This window comes from Larus michahellis, chromosome 3, assembly GCF_964199755.1.
Source record: "Larus michahellis chromosome 3, bLarMic1.1, whole genome shotgun sequence".
NCBI lineage: Eukaryota > Metazoa > Chordata > Aves > Charadriiformes > Laridae > Larus > Larus michahellis.
The window spans coordinates 35847427-35864910 of NC_133898.1; the positions used below are offsets into that span (position 1 = coordinate 35847427).

Consider the following 17484-nt stretch of genomic DNA (forward strand, 5'->3'; position numbering starts at 1 on the left):
GGTTAACAGCAACAAATCATGTGGCAAATTAGGCAAGGATTCTAGCATTCAGTATCCTTCAGGGAGGGACACACTGATGGGAATACTTACAGACACACTTGCCCCTCAGACATGGAAGAACATGTGTATCAGGTAAGAATGACACCTGTCTGCTGCCAGGTGTACAGAAAAGCACAAGGCATAACAGTGACCTTTACAGACAATATAAGGTTAAATGTGTCCCCAGCCAAATATCAGGTATGCACATCCACACTCCACTTAGTATAGCATTAACCCAACGATCCGTTTAGACACAGCTTTAAAAACAGTCATAAGCTTACCTCCATGACAACAGAAGATCTTCTCATCCACAATGGCTGCAATAGGCAGACAGTTAAAACAGTCTGTGAAGGTCTTCCACAGCTTAATGTTAAATCTTCGCTTGCCTACAAGAACAGTGTGCAACATTAGGAAGAGAAGGGTGTGTTCCTAAAGCCAACCTGCAATATGTATCACAACCTGACTAAAAATGTCATCAAACTGTCTTCAGAGGGCTTTATTTCTGTTAGTTTACTTCAGTTTCAATCTCCTGCAACAGCATGTCAAGGACAGCAGAGAGCAAATCATCATCCTCTAGAGTGACTTAACCTTGGTTTGAAATGTACTTTTAGAAGTTTCAAAGCAGGTTCACAGAATATTGAAATCCTTGCAGTACGAGTCACATCTCCAAAACACAATGCTAGTCTGTTACAGTCTTTCAAAAGAAACAGGTTTTGCTTACATTCATCATAGAATCCATAGATCCGATTGATGCTAGCACACTCGTGATTTCCTCTTAAGAGAAAGAAGTTTTCCGGGTACTTGATTTTATATGCCAGTAACAGGCAAATTGTTTCCAGAGACTGTTTGCCCCTGTCTACATAATCTCCAAGGAAAAGATAATTAGCTTCCGGTGGGAATCCTCCATATTCAAATAATCGAAGCAAGTCTGTATACTGACCATGAATATCACCTGTATAAGAAAATGTTTACCGAGGATTAGTGCAACAACATAAAGAGTACACAAATCAAGAACTTAAGTCAGCCAATCACTTTTTATTAATTAATCTTAAGAAAAGCATTAATAGTTCTTCTAAAAACAGACTGGCAATAGGTATCAGAAAGGTTAGAACCATGTTAATATTGCAACCTGAAGTCCTCACTAAATGTAAATAATCCACAGTATTTGCAGAACTGCTATGTCTGCTACGAAGCCAATTTGAAAACCAAAAGCTACAGAAGTCTTCACATTTAAGCAGACAGCCAGCCTCTAATTGAAGTTACATGGCCAGGAAGTCAATGTATTAAGAAAAAGTTAAGTCACATTATTTACTCCAAAAACAGATCAGTAAAGAATCTAGATATCGACTAGAGAGAAAACGAACATTGTGCTGGCACTAAGCACTTATTTCAAAGGTCAACTCCTTATCCTCCCATAACATTGCTGTACTAAGATTCCCATCCCTCAGCATTTAGGCTAAACTCCTCCTTTGATGCAATCGTTCACACAAAAACAGTACAGAGACTCAAAAGACTGATATCCCTTACAAGATACACAACCCTGCAGGTATATCTTAGGAAAAATAACTGTCATGGTACTCATCACACTGCCAGCTTTAAAATTAAGCAGGCTTTCCATGAAACAGCTCTGTGTGGCACTTATACCACCACAGCGTACCATATCAGACTAGCCAAAGCTAACTCTGTGTGCTGCCCATAAGGTCAAAGAAGATACCAACACTGCCCTACAGTAGCTTCCAGAATACACACAATTTATTCCAGATGACTGTAGAATTAATTACCAAAGTGACTGAATGCAAAAAAGCTATGCAAGAAGCCTTCAGTACAAGCTGTATGCTGTTTAAACTTAGTAGCTCCTCGCCCCTTCCACTAAACATTCCACAAACATATTTTGATTTTTGCTGCTTGTTCAGTGGCAAAATCCTGACTTTGTTAGGCACAGCTACTCTCCTGGAGAGTGCCAGCTACTATGGCCTTAAAAAGGCAAAAAACCACACACAGACATCTCTCTACAACTTCTTCCATAACCTTAAAAAAGAAAAAAGCTTCCCAAACCTGTATGCTCTCCAGTTCAATTCTTAAAGCATACAGTGGTAAGAAGAGTACATAGCTATATTCCTCTTTACTCTTTCCAAGAGAAATGCGATACTTCCCTTCTTTAGGCTGCATTCTTCCCTACCTATTTCTCACTCAGGGAGAGGAATCACTTATCAATTTTCTTTAATAACAGGGAACACTATCTACTACCCAATTCCAGAAATAATCTGAAGTTTCACTGGCTAAAATCACTTTCATATACGATGCAACGAGAATGATTCCTATTCTACTTGTCATTCACAAATCTTCAGGTCACAACCAGAAGAAAACATAGGAGACTCCTCAGCAAGTCATTGCTATGCCGAGTATAGTACTCCAGAACTACACTATCAATTCACTGCCCAGACTTCACCACCACCAGAATTAACTACCAAGTAAATGTACTACAGAAAGAATATTGTAATTGTGTTCATTGTCTAGAACTACTTTCAGTTACACATGAGCCAGAGGGACCAAAGCGCTTAAAGGAACATTTTATAGAAACCATTTTGTAAAGCAACAAAAGTATTTACTACTCCATTCAAGGCACTCGGCATTTTAAAATACAGCTTCGTATGGGCACAAGCTGAATTGAAGTCTACCAGATACAAAGCCTTACAGTAAAAACTGCACCTATTTTAAAATGGATGTTTACATAAGAATATCTTTCATCTTACATTAAAACACAGCCATTCAAGATGTAAAAGCTTATTTTGAACCGACTTGACTACAAGACAAGACAATTCTTTAATGGTTCCTCAGGCATTGCCTGAACACACTAAAATAGTAGTTCAAAGCAGTACAGCTGCATATTTTGCTTTTGGTGAAAGTGATCACCTTTCCTTCACTTTTATCTAAATGCATCTTTTGACAATTGTTCTAATATTAAATTTAGATGCACCTGACACTTCCCAGTGCTATCACAGTGTTTGGAATCCAATTTAAAAGTAACAATCGCCTATTTAACTGTGCATTTGCTACCCTATTATTGTGCACCTAACAGTCCTTTCAACTGTCTCAATTTAAGGAAATGAGAAATTAACTTTGAAGGAGGCTAATTATACTTTGCCGACTGTGACTTATGTACAATCTAAATATTTAATTTGAGTTTTCATCTTTTCTTTATCTAGGAATACATTGAGACTACTGCAATCTTTTCAGTGCAGCATAAACACAATGTGACAAAGCTGGATTTTACCTTCAACTTTATGTCATTAGGCAAGCTGGTCTGTTTTCCCTCCCCACCCTACCAAGCAATTAGTCATTTAAAAATGGCTTCGCCATTAGTGTTTGGTTTTGTTTGGGTTTGGTTTTTTTTTTAATTGATAACATCCTCTCTTAATGTAAGGAGCATTGCTACATTAGGTCTGCCAGGAGGAAGCCTAAAAAGAAGCTAATCCATCTTTGAGCATGTCATTACTAACAAATTAAAAGACTGCTTCAATGCTACAACACTTTTAAGAAGTCCAATTCAAGAAATTTTACTCTAAGACTGTGTCTGCTGTTAATAACTTGAAGGATTATAAGCCAGCATTTATTACAATACTTTTGTAACAGGTTTTTTTTTTTTTTACAAGCTTGCATACCTACTAACAGCAGCATACTTTTGAAGAAGTCTAGCGTCTTATAAGGGCTTAGAGGTAAAGAACACACACGCTTTAGTTTTATCCATATTTGACAGTAATAATGAAGTTTGTTAAATTTCTGTAAAGCTCAAGGAATTTATTACATGGTAACTAAGACTAATTTAACAGTCTGCATCCGGTTGTATTTTTTTTTTTCAATTGAAAGACTAACAATGCTTTCTTCCAACACTTTTTGATGTGTTCCGTTTCACAACATGTAAAGATCTTTGTTTGCTTATGCTTTGAAGAGAGCAACTACGGCATTAAACACTTGCTTCCTTTTCTTTTAAAGCTGCTAACCACTAACTATCTCATAGTGTTCAGAAGAGTAGCAGCTCTGTACAAGCAGTCCCTAGGGAAGTACAGGGACAGGTTGCAAAATTCACACTAGACAAGGACAGAAGCAGCTCTTATTGCCAACGGAACTTGCTCCTAAGTAGTACCAGGAGCATCGGCGATCTGCCAACTGTTAACTGCCTTTTCTCAACTTAATCATATCTAAATTGAAAGTTACATTTAAGATTGTGAAGACCTCAGTCTAATCTGTATCACCCAAGTCAAGACCACTTGCCTATCTCAGTATCCTTTGAACCCATGTAGCATACAACTAGATTAAAATACCTACATAAAACAGATACACACAAAGTTTACATACCACAAATTTTCAGAGGTGCCTCTAGTTCCAGGAGAATAGGCTGGCTAAGAAATATTTCCCTTGATTTTATGCACAAGCCCCGAACTTCTGCTTCGGTCATCTGAACAATCTTCCCAGGACGACATCCTCGTACTGAAATGAGACATTTAACAATTGAAGGTAACTATCACAGGGATACACAGCAATAGGTAAGTGCAGATGAGCTGTATTTGAAATCTATATTTGACAAAAAACCAGCAGCACACTCCAACTTATATACCAAATGTGTTGGAATTATGTATTCCAACGAATTATAAAATTAATCTCTGATACTGTAGTAACCTGTGCTTAAAGGTCTGTATGCATTCCTGTTAAATCAGGTTCTCAGAAAAAAGCAATTTAGGCCTTGCTTTCACCCGCATTTGGATAGATAGCATCTTCAAAGAGTGTTTAAATTAACAATCCCATTATACTAGAGCATTCACAATAGGCAAAAAAGTCCTGATAATCAAAATCCTGAAAACACTTTCATATTAGCAGAAAATAAACTTTAGGACTGTTGAGTTCAACAAGGCTAGCTAGCTAAATAAAAAAAAAAACAAACAAAACAACACAAACACACAGGCACATTTACACTTTTGGCAGCTGAAATTGCCATATTAGGAACATCACACTAAAAATTATGAAAGTTTGATGAAACCCTCATTCATATATAATGGCTCTTGAGCTATTGGAATCTTTATATCCAAATAAAGACGTTCTAATTAGAATGAAATTGAATTCCTAAACCAGTAAGTCAGGTACTCAGACCTATATTTAGCACTTAGTTTTCTAAAGCATTCACATGTCATTGCACTCCAACCAACATCCTCTGGCAAGTTTATCTGCAGCTGCTTCTTTCCACAAATATCTATACAATTCCTCCGTCAGAGGCTTTAATATGTCTTTAGTGAGATGGCAAAATAGAACAAATGTGTCCGCACTTTGGTTGATCCAGTTCAGTCTTGCACCTCAGCATAAAGCAAACTTCAGAGTTCAAACTAATAAGCCAGAATGTATCAGCATCTACAACAGGCGAACATCCTGTTCCACCATCTGCTTGAGATGGAAGCAACATTCAGCATTAAACCACGGTAGTAGCTACAAAAGAAGGTAGTATGAAACTTTAGCAGTTCACATCGAAATACTTCCAAACTCAAACACAAAGTCATTACCTTGCAAAAATTTTAGCTGCAACTTCAGAAAGTGTAATAAGATAGATGTGCGAACTGAACAGCAAAAACTAGTTCTTCACATATAAAATAAGTTCCCGGCTTGGGCTTCCCCTCTCCAAAACAGGAGAGTAAAATGGCAACTTTTTTTTAAATTAAAAAATTAATATAACCTCTCTTTTGTTTTCATTTCCACTTAGGTCCTAGAAAACATACTTTACAGAGGAGATCAGTATCATTACCTACATCGCGTAACAGGGAAAAAAGGATATGAGGGACAACAGTTTGTCCTAGGTCACCTAGTACTGCAGTCCGAAGTGTTAAGCTCAAAAAGCTCTGCTCTGGGTTATCACTGCGTACTTCTTCCAGTGGAACCACACATTTGACCATTCCAATATTGTGCTATGAATTTTTATTTTTTATTTTTAATAAACACCAGACACACTTGTTAAATTGAGGCTAGGAAGCAGCCACAGGAATATATGAAAAGGCAGAAATGAAGAATGCTTTTCTCAAGCAGAGAAGAGAAGATGTGAAACTAGTGTCAAAATACCAGGAGGGCTGGTCTATCTGCAGTGAGGATACACTGGAAATATTTCACTCATTAGAATCCCACAAGAACAAGGCTGTGGCATACAGGAGTTCTTTCAGTGAAACTCTGAATCAGTACCAGGTGATATTTACCATACGGTAAGTCACATTCCTTTTCCTTAATTAAGATTTCAACTGTATTTGAGAAAGTAAACAGCTTTTTAGTAACACTTTTTTGTTGCTATTCTTCATTGGCTTACATATTGAAAGCATACAAAGGCAGATGTTAGACACAATCAAGGTGACTAGAAAACAATAAATGCCTACAGGCTTCCACTTCACCATATCCCAAATATCTACTAAATGATGCACTTACAGATACATCTTCAGCACGGTAAGGATTATTAGCAAAAAAAAAAAATCTCAGGCTCGACAACTTTGCACAGGACTTGACTATCCGAAACACTCCAACAATCTCCACCTTTTCAAACGCTCACATTCCGGTAGCTTATAATGATCCCTTCCATAGACCAGAAACTCATGTTGATAGGCACAAGAAACTGTCACAATACTCAAGAAAGCTCCCACCTGAAAGAGTATCTGAGTCTTAATAACAAAACAGCTATAATTTTATTGAAGCAATTGTTGTGTTTTAAACCCATGGTTTATAAAATCAATGTCACACTGAAGAAGCATGCGGCACAACTAGCTTTTCAGTCCCATTTTTCCCCTCCACAAATCATGCATTCTTTTAACCTGTTTTGATAAGCAATGATAGTCTCCTCTGTATTTAACTACTTTCATAATGTTTTGCAACACCGGAATTAAGCTGTTTCATGCAGAGTAAAGCCAAGAATGACTTAACTGCACACTTGTTACATCCACTCCAGTCTCAGAACTCAAACCCAGGAAAGCCCACCACACACGACATTAACGTTACCATAACTAGCATCAGACCAAGCACAGAGTCCAAAATTGACACAGCAGTTCAAGGAAGGCACTTAATACTTAAAGTAACTTTGATCCAATCAATATTTCTTAGAACATCAGCCTTTAGCTCCCTTTGAAACTCACATGGAGGTTTAAACTTGGAACAATTGCTTTATAGGATTGAGGTTTTAAGTGCTGCTGGAGTTTTGCACTATAAGACACAGTGAACATGCAGTTCCTGACTTCAAAATTAACTGCCATAGTCAGAGCACCCAGTGTCTTGATGTTAATTCTTTACTTTTTACAGTAGAGCCTTAAATGTTGCAAGCCCTTAACAGACAAAGCGGGCAGTGACTTATTACCACACTTGGGATTCTCCAGATAAGAGAAGTTTCTACAACTATGGCAAGTATGTCACTCTCAGAAGAGGAGACACCACACACCTAACCATTGCAGTTACTTCCAGCCCTTAGGAAGGGTACAAATGTTGGCCACCACCCCTTTGCAAAGGCACCCTCGCCCCTCCATCCAAAGAGGCAGCAGCTCCACATAGCAAACATGTACGCTCAGTAACATTTGAAGTAGTACAAAGCCTGGGGTTTTATGAGGAATATTCATCAATAATATAGTTAAGAGAGAAGTTTTCTCCCACAATCCCCTGATCATCAATAAGGACACTACATACTGAAAAATGAGAAGCTAGTGCAACCCTGGATGCCTTAGCCCTTCACTGAATTCACAAAGGCACTGAAAGGTTTGCCAAGTAGTCACCTGAAACAGCTGTACCACAGCTGTGGTACACGTACACAAGCAAGACTAAGCACATCTTTCACCAGCTTACACTGCAACTAGAAATTTGGTCAAGTTTCCTTGACTCAGCCGAGCACTGTATGGATTGTAACCAAGAACATCTCTCACCACATTTAGTTTTTTCAAAAGCCAAATCCTCAAGAACAGATTTAAGAGGAGGTTATGAGAATGAGATCAGGAGTGTAAGTGATGTTTTTCAGACTCATTTGCAAATTACTACAGCTAACCATTCTTAAAACATGCAAGTCATAGCTGCATGCGTTGCAGAATCTGTAGCTCACAAAAAGCCTTTAACAGCATTGGGAAAACCATCATTTTTAATGGTTGTCATTTACCCAGAGCAGAAACAGCACCTCAACATTAGAGGTAAATTAATTATCCTTAATCTAAGATGCAGATGCCGTAAACAAGCTTTGATTTACATAAGTCTTTGGTAGGGACAGTGATTCCTGTTGTAATACACAATCCCAAGTGCACAGCTCTCTGCCAGAACAAGCCTTTGCTGCAAAGGGCTTAAAGCAGAGTGGCATAGCAAGGAATACAGAGAATTAAAAGCAACTTCATGCATTGTACTGTCATGCTATTATTTTAGCACAATAGATCCTGTAGTAATCCAAAAGCTGCTCTATTCAATATTAAAATGGTCTCTGCGTCTTCACAATCTACTAACAGCAATTAGTAATCCGAGACATGAGTTGCACAGTGGCAGGAAAAACTTCAGCAAAAATAATTTTTTTTTTAATCACTCCAAATTCATGCCAGAGAGTAGCAGATTATGTAAGGCAATAGTGGAGAAGAAAAAAAAATAACACTAAGGAAAGTGAGATAAAAACTGGCTGTTGGAAGTTCTACAAGCATCGCTTTTTGCCACACTCTTTAATGAACTGAAGAAAATACGCTTACTCTATTCTGTCACACTGTTTCTCATGTGCCTCTAAGTAACTAAGCTGCTCATTTTGTGGCATCACTAATAGAAATTTCTTCAATTACTAAATCAGCTGTGGTATGCACAGCTGTCCTAAGCATTTATACTGTTCCCCAACACCACACGTGTCCTGTTTACAGGACAAAATACTCATGGTTTTAGTATAACATCAAAACCCCGACAGACTTCTAAGTACCATAAAAAAATTAGGCAAGCATTATTGCTAAGAAGCAGCCTCCTCCTTTCCCCAGACTCTGCTTTTTTCTCTTTTTTTTTTTTTTTTTTTTTTTTTTGCAGGCATATGCATTTGTGGGGCCACACACGGTAAACTGCATCAGTGAACTGATCTTTTGTTTCTAGTACAGACACAAAGCAAAAACATCTAGATAGTTCCCCAAGCTGGAGAATACATCGACTGTGAACTCAGGCTAGGACTAGTGAAGGAATAAGCAGCTGATTCTGCTTCTTTTCACAGTAACTCCAGCCAAGCTTGTTTCTGAAATTATGGCTTTAGAGATCTATTTTGCTAGAGTGTATCTAAAAAAAAACCCCAAAACTACAACATAAGACTGCAAGCATGCAATTTTACAAATTGCACACAAGCAATTTCCACAAGCTTACACTCCCCCTCAGACATTCTGTGGAATGTTTAATGATTGGTGATTAAAAACTACGACATTATACTCTATTTCTTGTAATTCAGAGTACTTTGTAGTATTTGATGAATCCTGAACTGCCTCCCAATAGTAGAAGCAGAATGGATTTGGAAGCCAAAAGTAGCATTACCTATGACTTCGAAAAAACCAAATAGTTCTTACACTGATTTTGGAAACATACTCTGAAGCTATCTGCTCTCATCATTTTTAAAATCCAGGTTACATATTTTCATGGGCTTAAGTCAGGAATCCTACATTGGATTTAGAAAGTGTCTTTCATTTTGTAAAGCAAAACTTCTACTCCCTCGAAATATTTTCTCTTATTTAAATTGTTCAGTTGTCATCCAGAAACAGCCACTCCCTATCTTGCAGCAAAACACAGTTAAGCCAGCAACAGCAATTCTGAAACTTTGAAATCCTGCGTAACAGAACTAACCTTAGAATGGCTTTCATTCATGTGTTACACTGGTGGACAACAATAATATAAATGAAGCCCTGCCAGAGCTTGCTCAATTCAGTAAGAAGCATATTGCTGAATATACAGCCACTCTGCATGGCATACGCAAAGCCCTGTACCTTTCATAGAGCACATCATCCAAACTCCCCACTAAAAATAGAACAATCAGCCTTCTAGGGAGGTTTTTTTTCCTGAAGAACTGTGCTTTTACATACAAGTACTCTTCAAATCTTAGTAAATTTGCTTTCACTGGATGCCCTTGATATTAAGTATTTTGCTGAAGAACATGGTGATTGCTTGTGAACTCAGTAGTAGTAGTAGGACTTATTTAACATCAAACAAATTCACTGCAGAGTAAGAGACTGTCCAAGCCTTTAATTTCTAACCAGGAAAACAGCCAAACAATACAGCATTCTTCTACCCAAACTTGAATTTATGTACTTAAAATACATGCTATCCAGCAGAATTAATGCTCATGGAGGAGGAGCTTTATTAGAAACTAATATCTAAAGTTGCTTCAGAGAATACCCAAATAAACCCACGAAAATCTTCAAGTGTCCCTACACCAACCTCTGCCCATTGTATTTGCTCTTCATGGGCCACCTGCTTCCTTACGCAGAGGTTCCATAAACTAACTCATGGTCTCAATCATCCTGCACAGTTCCAAGAATTGCCAACTCAAGGTTGAAGGGCAAAAATCACATTAATTACTCCATTCTGTAAGCAAAATGTGTAACCCTAATGCTTGTTATTGGTCTATATTTACTGTTCACTTAAACCTACTGTTCACTTGAACTTAAAACTCACAAAACTAGCAAAGCAGAAGGTAGAAGCCTCTCGCTACACTGTATTATACAAAGTGGTGGCAATTCCTATTCTAGTCCACTTGGAAGGCTAACCTAGCATAAAAATTTCACGATACAAAGAATTTCAGCTTATTTTTCAAAGTTTGACTTTTCTTTTCCTATAAAGCAGTGCTAGTAAAATTCCTAAAATCTGAGAAAGGCAGAGGCAAATTACCAAGTTACTTCATAATCCTGAGAAGTACCAAGGAGAGAAGTTACTTGAGTTGTAATACAAAAAGCTAGGGTTTAAGATGACTTTTGCACCTCTTCAATTTCTCAGGTATTTAACTGGCTATGGGGGATATACACACAAAAGCTTTATATCAAGCTTGATATTAAAAAAAAAACCAAACCACAAAACACACAGAAGATGGTGCTGCGAAACTAAGATGACTTAGCTTATGTACTCAGACAAATCACATCACAGTAAGAGAAGGCAGTAAACAGGTTCATGTCTATGTTCAAATTATGAACCAGATACTGGTTGTAGTTAAAAGTAGATTCCCCTATACACACCCAGCCCTTCACTGAGTACAGCATCTGACCTTACTGGGTAATAGCCAAATACAGTACGCTTGATTTCAGTGTTAAATCATTTTTTTTCCTTTTTTTTTTTTCCCCCCATTTTAAAATTTACATACTTACACTTTGTGGTCACTAATGAGCATTTAATTGCAACTATCAAGTATTAAAAAACATCTAATCTACATTAAATAAAAACAGTGATTTTTTTTTTCCTTTTATACTATGACTTAGCTGTACTCTGAGAAAGACCCTGAATAACTGAAGTAAAAAGTGTACTGCAGAATATCAAAATGAAATAGTTACTGAATCATGCAGCCTTGAAGTGGCAAAACAGCCAGCCAGAATAAAGGAACACCAGCGCACATTGCCTGACACTGGGCTCTTGGCCTTCACTGGAATTTTTCAAGCCAACTATCCCATTCGTCATGCACTTATAAAGCTAAAGATGAACTGGCCAATATCTGCACTGCTGTACAAACACAGAATCAAATGTCATTCTTCTTTCTATCCCTTCTCCCTGTTTCATACAACACCTACCCTCCTAGAAACACAGGAAAACTACCTGTTTGCTTCCTCTTTCTAAAGACTATTTCAAAAATACGTCCTTTGCAAGGAAATCCTTACTAATTTCTCCTTGTTTATTTTTCTAATAGCAGATTATCCAGTGATTTCACACCAAAACAGGTAATAACCCTTGTTTGTGCAAGGTTCACCTCCATGGTTTGTTTATATTGTTTTGCAACAGATCATTAAGGTCTATTTTTCTTCTCTGTAACTGCCTCTCTTTTTCATTATCAGTTCCAGAGCCTGTGGAACTGCAAGCACTACTACTGTATCATACCAGACGATCAGGCTGACTGGATATGTTAATTAGTTAAGACACTAACCAAACAAGAAATACATTACTGACCACAATACATTAGCCCAGTAGCTTTACAGCATTTAAAACTCAAGAAAAATCTCCACTATTTCATAAGCATTTGAAATCCAACTTCCATTTGAAAAATTGAATAATATTCAAATTTCTATCTTTATCACAACCTGCAAGACCTCCGAAATCAGAAGAAACTGAAGGTTGAGGCTTTCTTAGAAGACCTCACATGTCACAGAACAACCAGCTTTTATTAAGGCAATCATAAAAATCACACTTTGAGCTGAACATTGAAGAAACAACCACTCTCCATGTCTACTGGAAGTCTGACAGCTCTTTTCTTGGGTAAGTATTTTCCCAGTTTTCTTGATGGATCAGTACTATCAGAACAAGTAGCCCTCCTAACCTCACTAAAAGTAATTTTGTTTTAGAGCAGATCCACATTAAGCTCCATCAACTGAATTCAAGTTGTTAATTTGAAATAGGTTAGCTACATTTAGGCAAGCAAGAGGCCTTGCCTAGGCAAGGTAAATTTGTTTGTACGGATATATAAATAAACCCTCTTCACAGAAACACAGCTTGTATTTAAGGCTACTATATGCCTGGGTTTCCCCCGAGTACATCTTCTCTTCCATGTGGTAAACTCCTTAGTGTTTACCAAGACAAACACCTATATATTTCAAAGCACAGAAAGTCCAGTCCAGGTGGGATGCATGATATCCAGAAATTTTAAGCGACACTTGCAGCACAAAAACAGGAAGCCCACCACTCAGACAGAAATACGCCAGTCTTACTTAACACCATCCACAGCAGTTTTTACAAGTAAGGTCACACATATTCCAGCATCCTTGCTTGGACATAGAGGGAACCTTTCCACACATCACCAACGCTTGAATTAGCTTAGAACCTGGCTTATATTTACAGGGGGGATGGATACATGGTGTGCCTAGATAGGGCAAAACACAATGTATTCCACATCTGCTGTACTCATGACAGTGTCGTGTGTGTGCGCATACTCCTGTGCTGCCCACTGCTAGAAAGGACTAGGAAAATCTATCCACCAGATGGCATAGCTGGGAAGGTAGGAAGAAAAAAAAACAAATAACAAGAAAAGTCAGCACAATGAAGCAAAAATGAGGTGATCATCTTTTTGTGTACCATAGCACAAGTAAACCTGACCCATGACTAGAATTCTGAGTATTACTGCAAGAAGAAAACAGTCTTAAGACTAATTTGGCTTATTCATTTTCAAGGTCACACAAGTCTAACAGTGTTTTAGCAGGGTTATGAAGTTTTGTGTTTACATGACCTGTAAGTCTTTGCAAATTTACTTATGAGTGATTTCTTTACCAAAAGAAGTCTTATAATAAAGCTAATAGTATCTCCAAAATTAGTCAGGCACACATTTAAGAGCACTAGCATCTCCCTCATTTTTCTAGTAAAGAAACGGGAATTTAAGTCTCAAGGTAGAAGTAAGAGAAAGCATTGCTACATTCAGACTTTAAGCATACAGTATACACTTTAGTTTTACTTTCCTCTAAATAGGCATTATCTATAGGGTATCATTAACTAGTAACCAAGTATGAGACACACTGCAAGAGAAAGTCAATTCAAACCAAGCTGTTACCACTCCTAAATTCACCGATGAATAAAGAGGATAAGAAATTGGTATACATAAAAGAGCATGGAAGTGAAAAGTTAATGTCCTAGAAGACTATCACCATGCATTACACTATGAGTCAGTTGAGTCTTTCTGAAAGCTATCCCCAATTTAACTCAGGAGTTAATCAATCTGGCTCCCAGCACTCAAAAGATCTCTAAAATAACTATACATTCAAGATAAGCATGCATGCACATGCATTAAGAGCTGGAGAGATGTTCTTGATGAATTCTCCCAAGCATCCTGGCTATAAGCCATCTCATATTGACATCTCAGAAAGAAGAAAAAAACCCCACAACACACGGAGGGTAACACGATCTAAGTAGGTAACTCCAACCAAAAGGCAAGTTACTGTGTCACGTAACTCAAAAGATACGTAGTCTTGAGCATCAAGAGTAAAAACAGAGTAGCCTAATTAAAGTAAGAGCAAGAACTCACGACAGCTAATATCACAGCCTAGAAACAGGTGTCACCAACCAGCAACCCAACAGCAGCAGGGAAGCTTCCTGTTGCTGAGGCTTTTGGTCTGTATTTGCCACCCTTTAAAAACGTACGTGCAGCAGCCACAGAAACACAATTGTAGACTGCTATTCAAACTTACAGGATCCACGTCACTTAAAGTAACCAAAAGGACTAAATATATACTGCATGACAACACTTCATAAAAGTGTCTTTTTATGATTTCAACATGCATTTTTAAAGCTCAAAACCCACATTTCCTTGTCCCTTAAGTTAAAGTTGAACTGGGAGTGATGGAGCCAAAAAACTTGCTGTAAACTAATTAATTGCTCCAGAGATAAGTGTCAAGAGAAATTTTTCTGCGCAAGCAGCGTGGGGAGGGATGCACACTCACTTTATCAGAACAGCTCAGCTAAGCAACAGCACAGGCTCCAGAACGTGAGATGCCAATTGCACAAAAAAAAAGCTTCATTGTGAAACACTACTAATTGAACCACTGCTTAAAATATTGTACGCTAGCAGTACAACAAGTAATATATGTTAAATGGAAGCAAAAATAATTCATATGCAATGCATTCTTTTTGTAGGTTTTTTTTTTCAAATAGAACTTGCAAGAATCTATATTCCCTTTCAGATATAAGATAACGTACACAGCACCCTACTACTGCTAGCGGGTGACAAGCAGAGAAAAAATATCCCTTGAGAATCATCTTAATCTCTGCTCAGAGGGAGAAAGAGGGTGAGAAACAGAGATGAAAAATAATAAGCAAAACTTGGTTCAGAAGTTGCACATACGTATCCCTAAAGATTAAAGTACTATGGAACACAAAGATTAGGTTGCTCAGACACAAGGCACCCAATCATAACCCCAAAAGCTAGAAAGTTGCAACACAAGTATTTATGCTGTATGTAAAAGGTACAGAACACATATTTTAAAAGTCTTAGTTAAAAAAAAGGATAAACAGAGTAATATTTAAGATAATAGCCGAACAATCCAACAAGTTACGTACCAAAACACTGCAGAATCCCCTCTTCTTAAGGCAATCTATATTTAAGTAACTACACTGATGAGCAAAGAGGACAAGTACTTTCCAAATATCTTTTTAAAGTCTCTCAAAAAAAACACCACCACCACCACACATATATGTGCATTCTGATGTCCCCAAAAAAATCCTAACTACTAACTCAATGTTTACTAGATTACTATCTGGTTTTTCTTAAAAACCTACCTACTAATCTGGGTTTCAACACCCAGAAAAAGGGATTTTTATCTGTATTAGTGATCAAAGATAAACTTCAGCTCATGATACCTACAGGTTTCTTCATACTGTACTACGCTGCATACCTTAAATCACAAACATAAGCACAGTTGCCCAGAGCCTTTATGTATTTTAAAATATTGATTTTACTGTTGATAATTGAGTTTCACATCAAAAAGAACAGATAGCAACTACTAAAAGAAAATCCTCAAAGCCCTAAAAACTCAGCTTTGTAGTAACTCTGCTAAACAAAACTTTCAGACTTTCAAAACTTGTTTCAGTTCCAGAACTGTACATACTCCATAAATTCCTCCCTTAAGCCTTGTGCAAAGAGATCCAACTATCCAAGGAGCACAGCAACCAAGTCAGCTAACAGCGCATACCCGTGCATGTACTCTGGTCTCCAACATACCAGGTATTTGTTGAATGTGGAATGAAAGATTAATGGCAGAAGAGGCCTACGAAGACTAAATACTCAAGACATAACTTCAATAAAAAGAAAATGCTAGGAATAATTCCTCATCTCCTCCTAAAGCAGGGAGTAAGTCAGTTTCCTCCCTAGTTTAAAGAAATACTATTTAATACATACAAACCCCGTCATATCTTTTACTAGCCATCCGTGAGGGCCACTTTTGGAGTGCCCCGTAGGCAGGCGGAGGAATGTCAGCGCGCTAAATCCCTCTGCTCCCACTGACGCTCACGTACATACAATTCCATATCTAACACAGCTCGTACGCACAATTTTAAGTGGGGAAGACTGCGACCAGCCCAGCCGGAGGGAGGGAGGGAGAATGCCGCCCGTGGCTCTGCCAGCGAGGCTTCTCCAGCTCGCCCCTCAGCCAGGCAGCACCAGCGGCGGGGTGGGGGGGCAAGAAAGAAAGCGAGCCTTTTTATTTTCTTTTTTTAAATAGGAAAGCAGCCGCTTCGCCTAGGCAGGGGGGGCGGACCCCCGCGCACACCCGCGCCGGCAGGACGCCTAGAAGCGCCCCTCCGCCCTCCGGGGGGCCGGGCCCAGGGCCCAAGCCCCCTCCCAGCCGCCACCCCGGGCCCGGCGCGGTGAGGAAGGCGCTGCCCCCGCTCCCCCGGCCGCACGGCGGGACGAGCCCGCCCCGCCCGCTTCCCCCCACCCCCCACCCCGCCGGCAGCCCCAGCTCCCACAGGGCGACCGGGGACAGGCGACGGCGCCCTCCACGGCGGCCCTCCGCGGCGCGGGCGTGGGGCGGCAGGCGGGGCCGCCCGGCTCACCTTCCAGCAGCCGAGTGATGAGGCTGTCCACGTTCAGCTCCCCATCCGCCATTTTGTGGCGGCCAGACTCAGTCCCGGGCGGGGAGAGGGCGGGGTGGAGGGCGCTTCACAGAGGAGGAGGAGCAGGGAGCGGTGGCCGCAGCTGCGGTGGCTCCCTCCCACCCCCCTCCGACGGTCCCCTGCGGCCGCCCGGCTTCTCCCGCGCTAGCAGCCGAAAGCGCAGCGCCCGCTCCCTCACCGCTAAATGGGGGGGGGAGGGGGGGAAGCGGCCGGCCCTGCGCCTCCTCCCCGCCTCAGACGCCGCTGGGGCGCATGCGCCCCCCCCCACCCCGCCCGCCTCTGCCGCTCTGGACACCGCGCAGGCGCAGGCGGCTCTGGCGGGCTCCGGGGAGCATGCGCAGAGCGTCAGCGGCTCTCCCGCCCCCCGGTCTCCCGGTAACCGGACGGGCGGGCGGCACCTCGGGCGTCGCTCGCCGGCCCCGGCAGGGGGGAGCTGCCCTGCCCTGCCCCGGACCGGGCTTCCGTGGCCTGTGCTCTGCCCGTGCCGCGGAGCCGTGGGCTTCTAAGCCAGACCCCGGTGGGGCTTCCCTCTGGGTCAGCCCCTTCAGGCCGCCGCGGAGCGAGTGATGAGGAGGCCCTTTCCTGTCAGAACGCCCTCCCCGAGGGGTTGGGCGGCTCCGCCGGCTGCCTCTGAAACTCGGGGACCCGCTCCCAGGACTTCATCCT

The 17484-nt window shown here is 40.3% G+C and overlaps 1 protein-coding gene across 1 annotated transcript in view; it reads right to left on the reverse strand.

Moving 5' to 3' along the window:
* The window catches only part of PPP1CB (protein phosphatase 1 catalytic subunit beta), a 29525-nt gene extending 12437 nt beyond the window's left edge, over positions 1–17088 (reverse strand). Inside the window, exons 1-4 of the mRNA XM_074579674.1 lie at positions 16759–17088; positions 4396–4527; positions 761–991; positions 321–425 (exon numbers count right to left, since the gene is read on the reverse strand). Of these exons, the coding sequence (XP_074435775.1) occupies positions 321–425; positions 761–991; positions 4396–4527; positions 16759–16810 (520 nt within the window). The 5' untranslated portion in view covers positions 16811–17088. The remainder of the gene's footprint in view (positions 1–320; positions 426–760; positions 992–4395; positions 4528–16758) is intronic.
* Between the last annotated feature and the right edge of the window lie 396 nt (positions 17089–17484).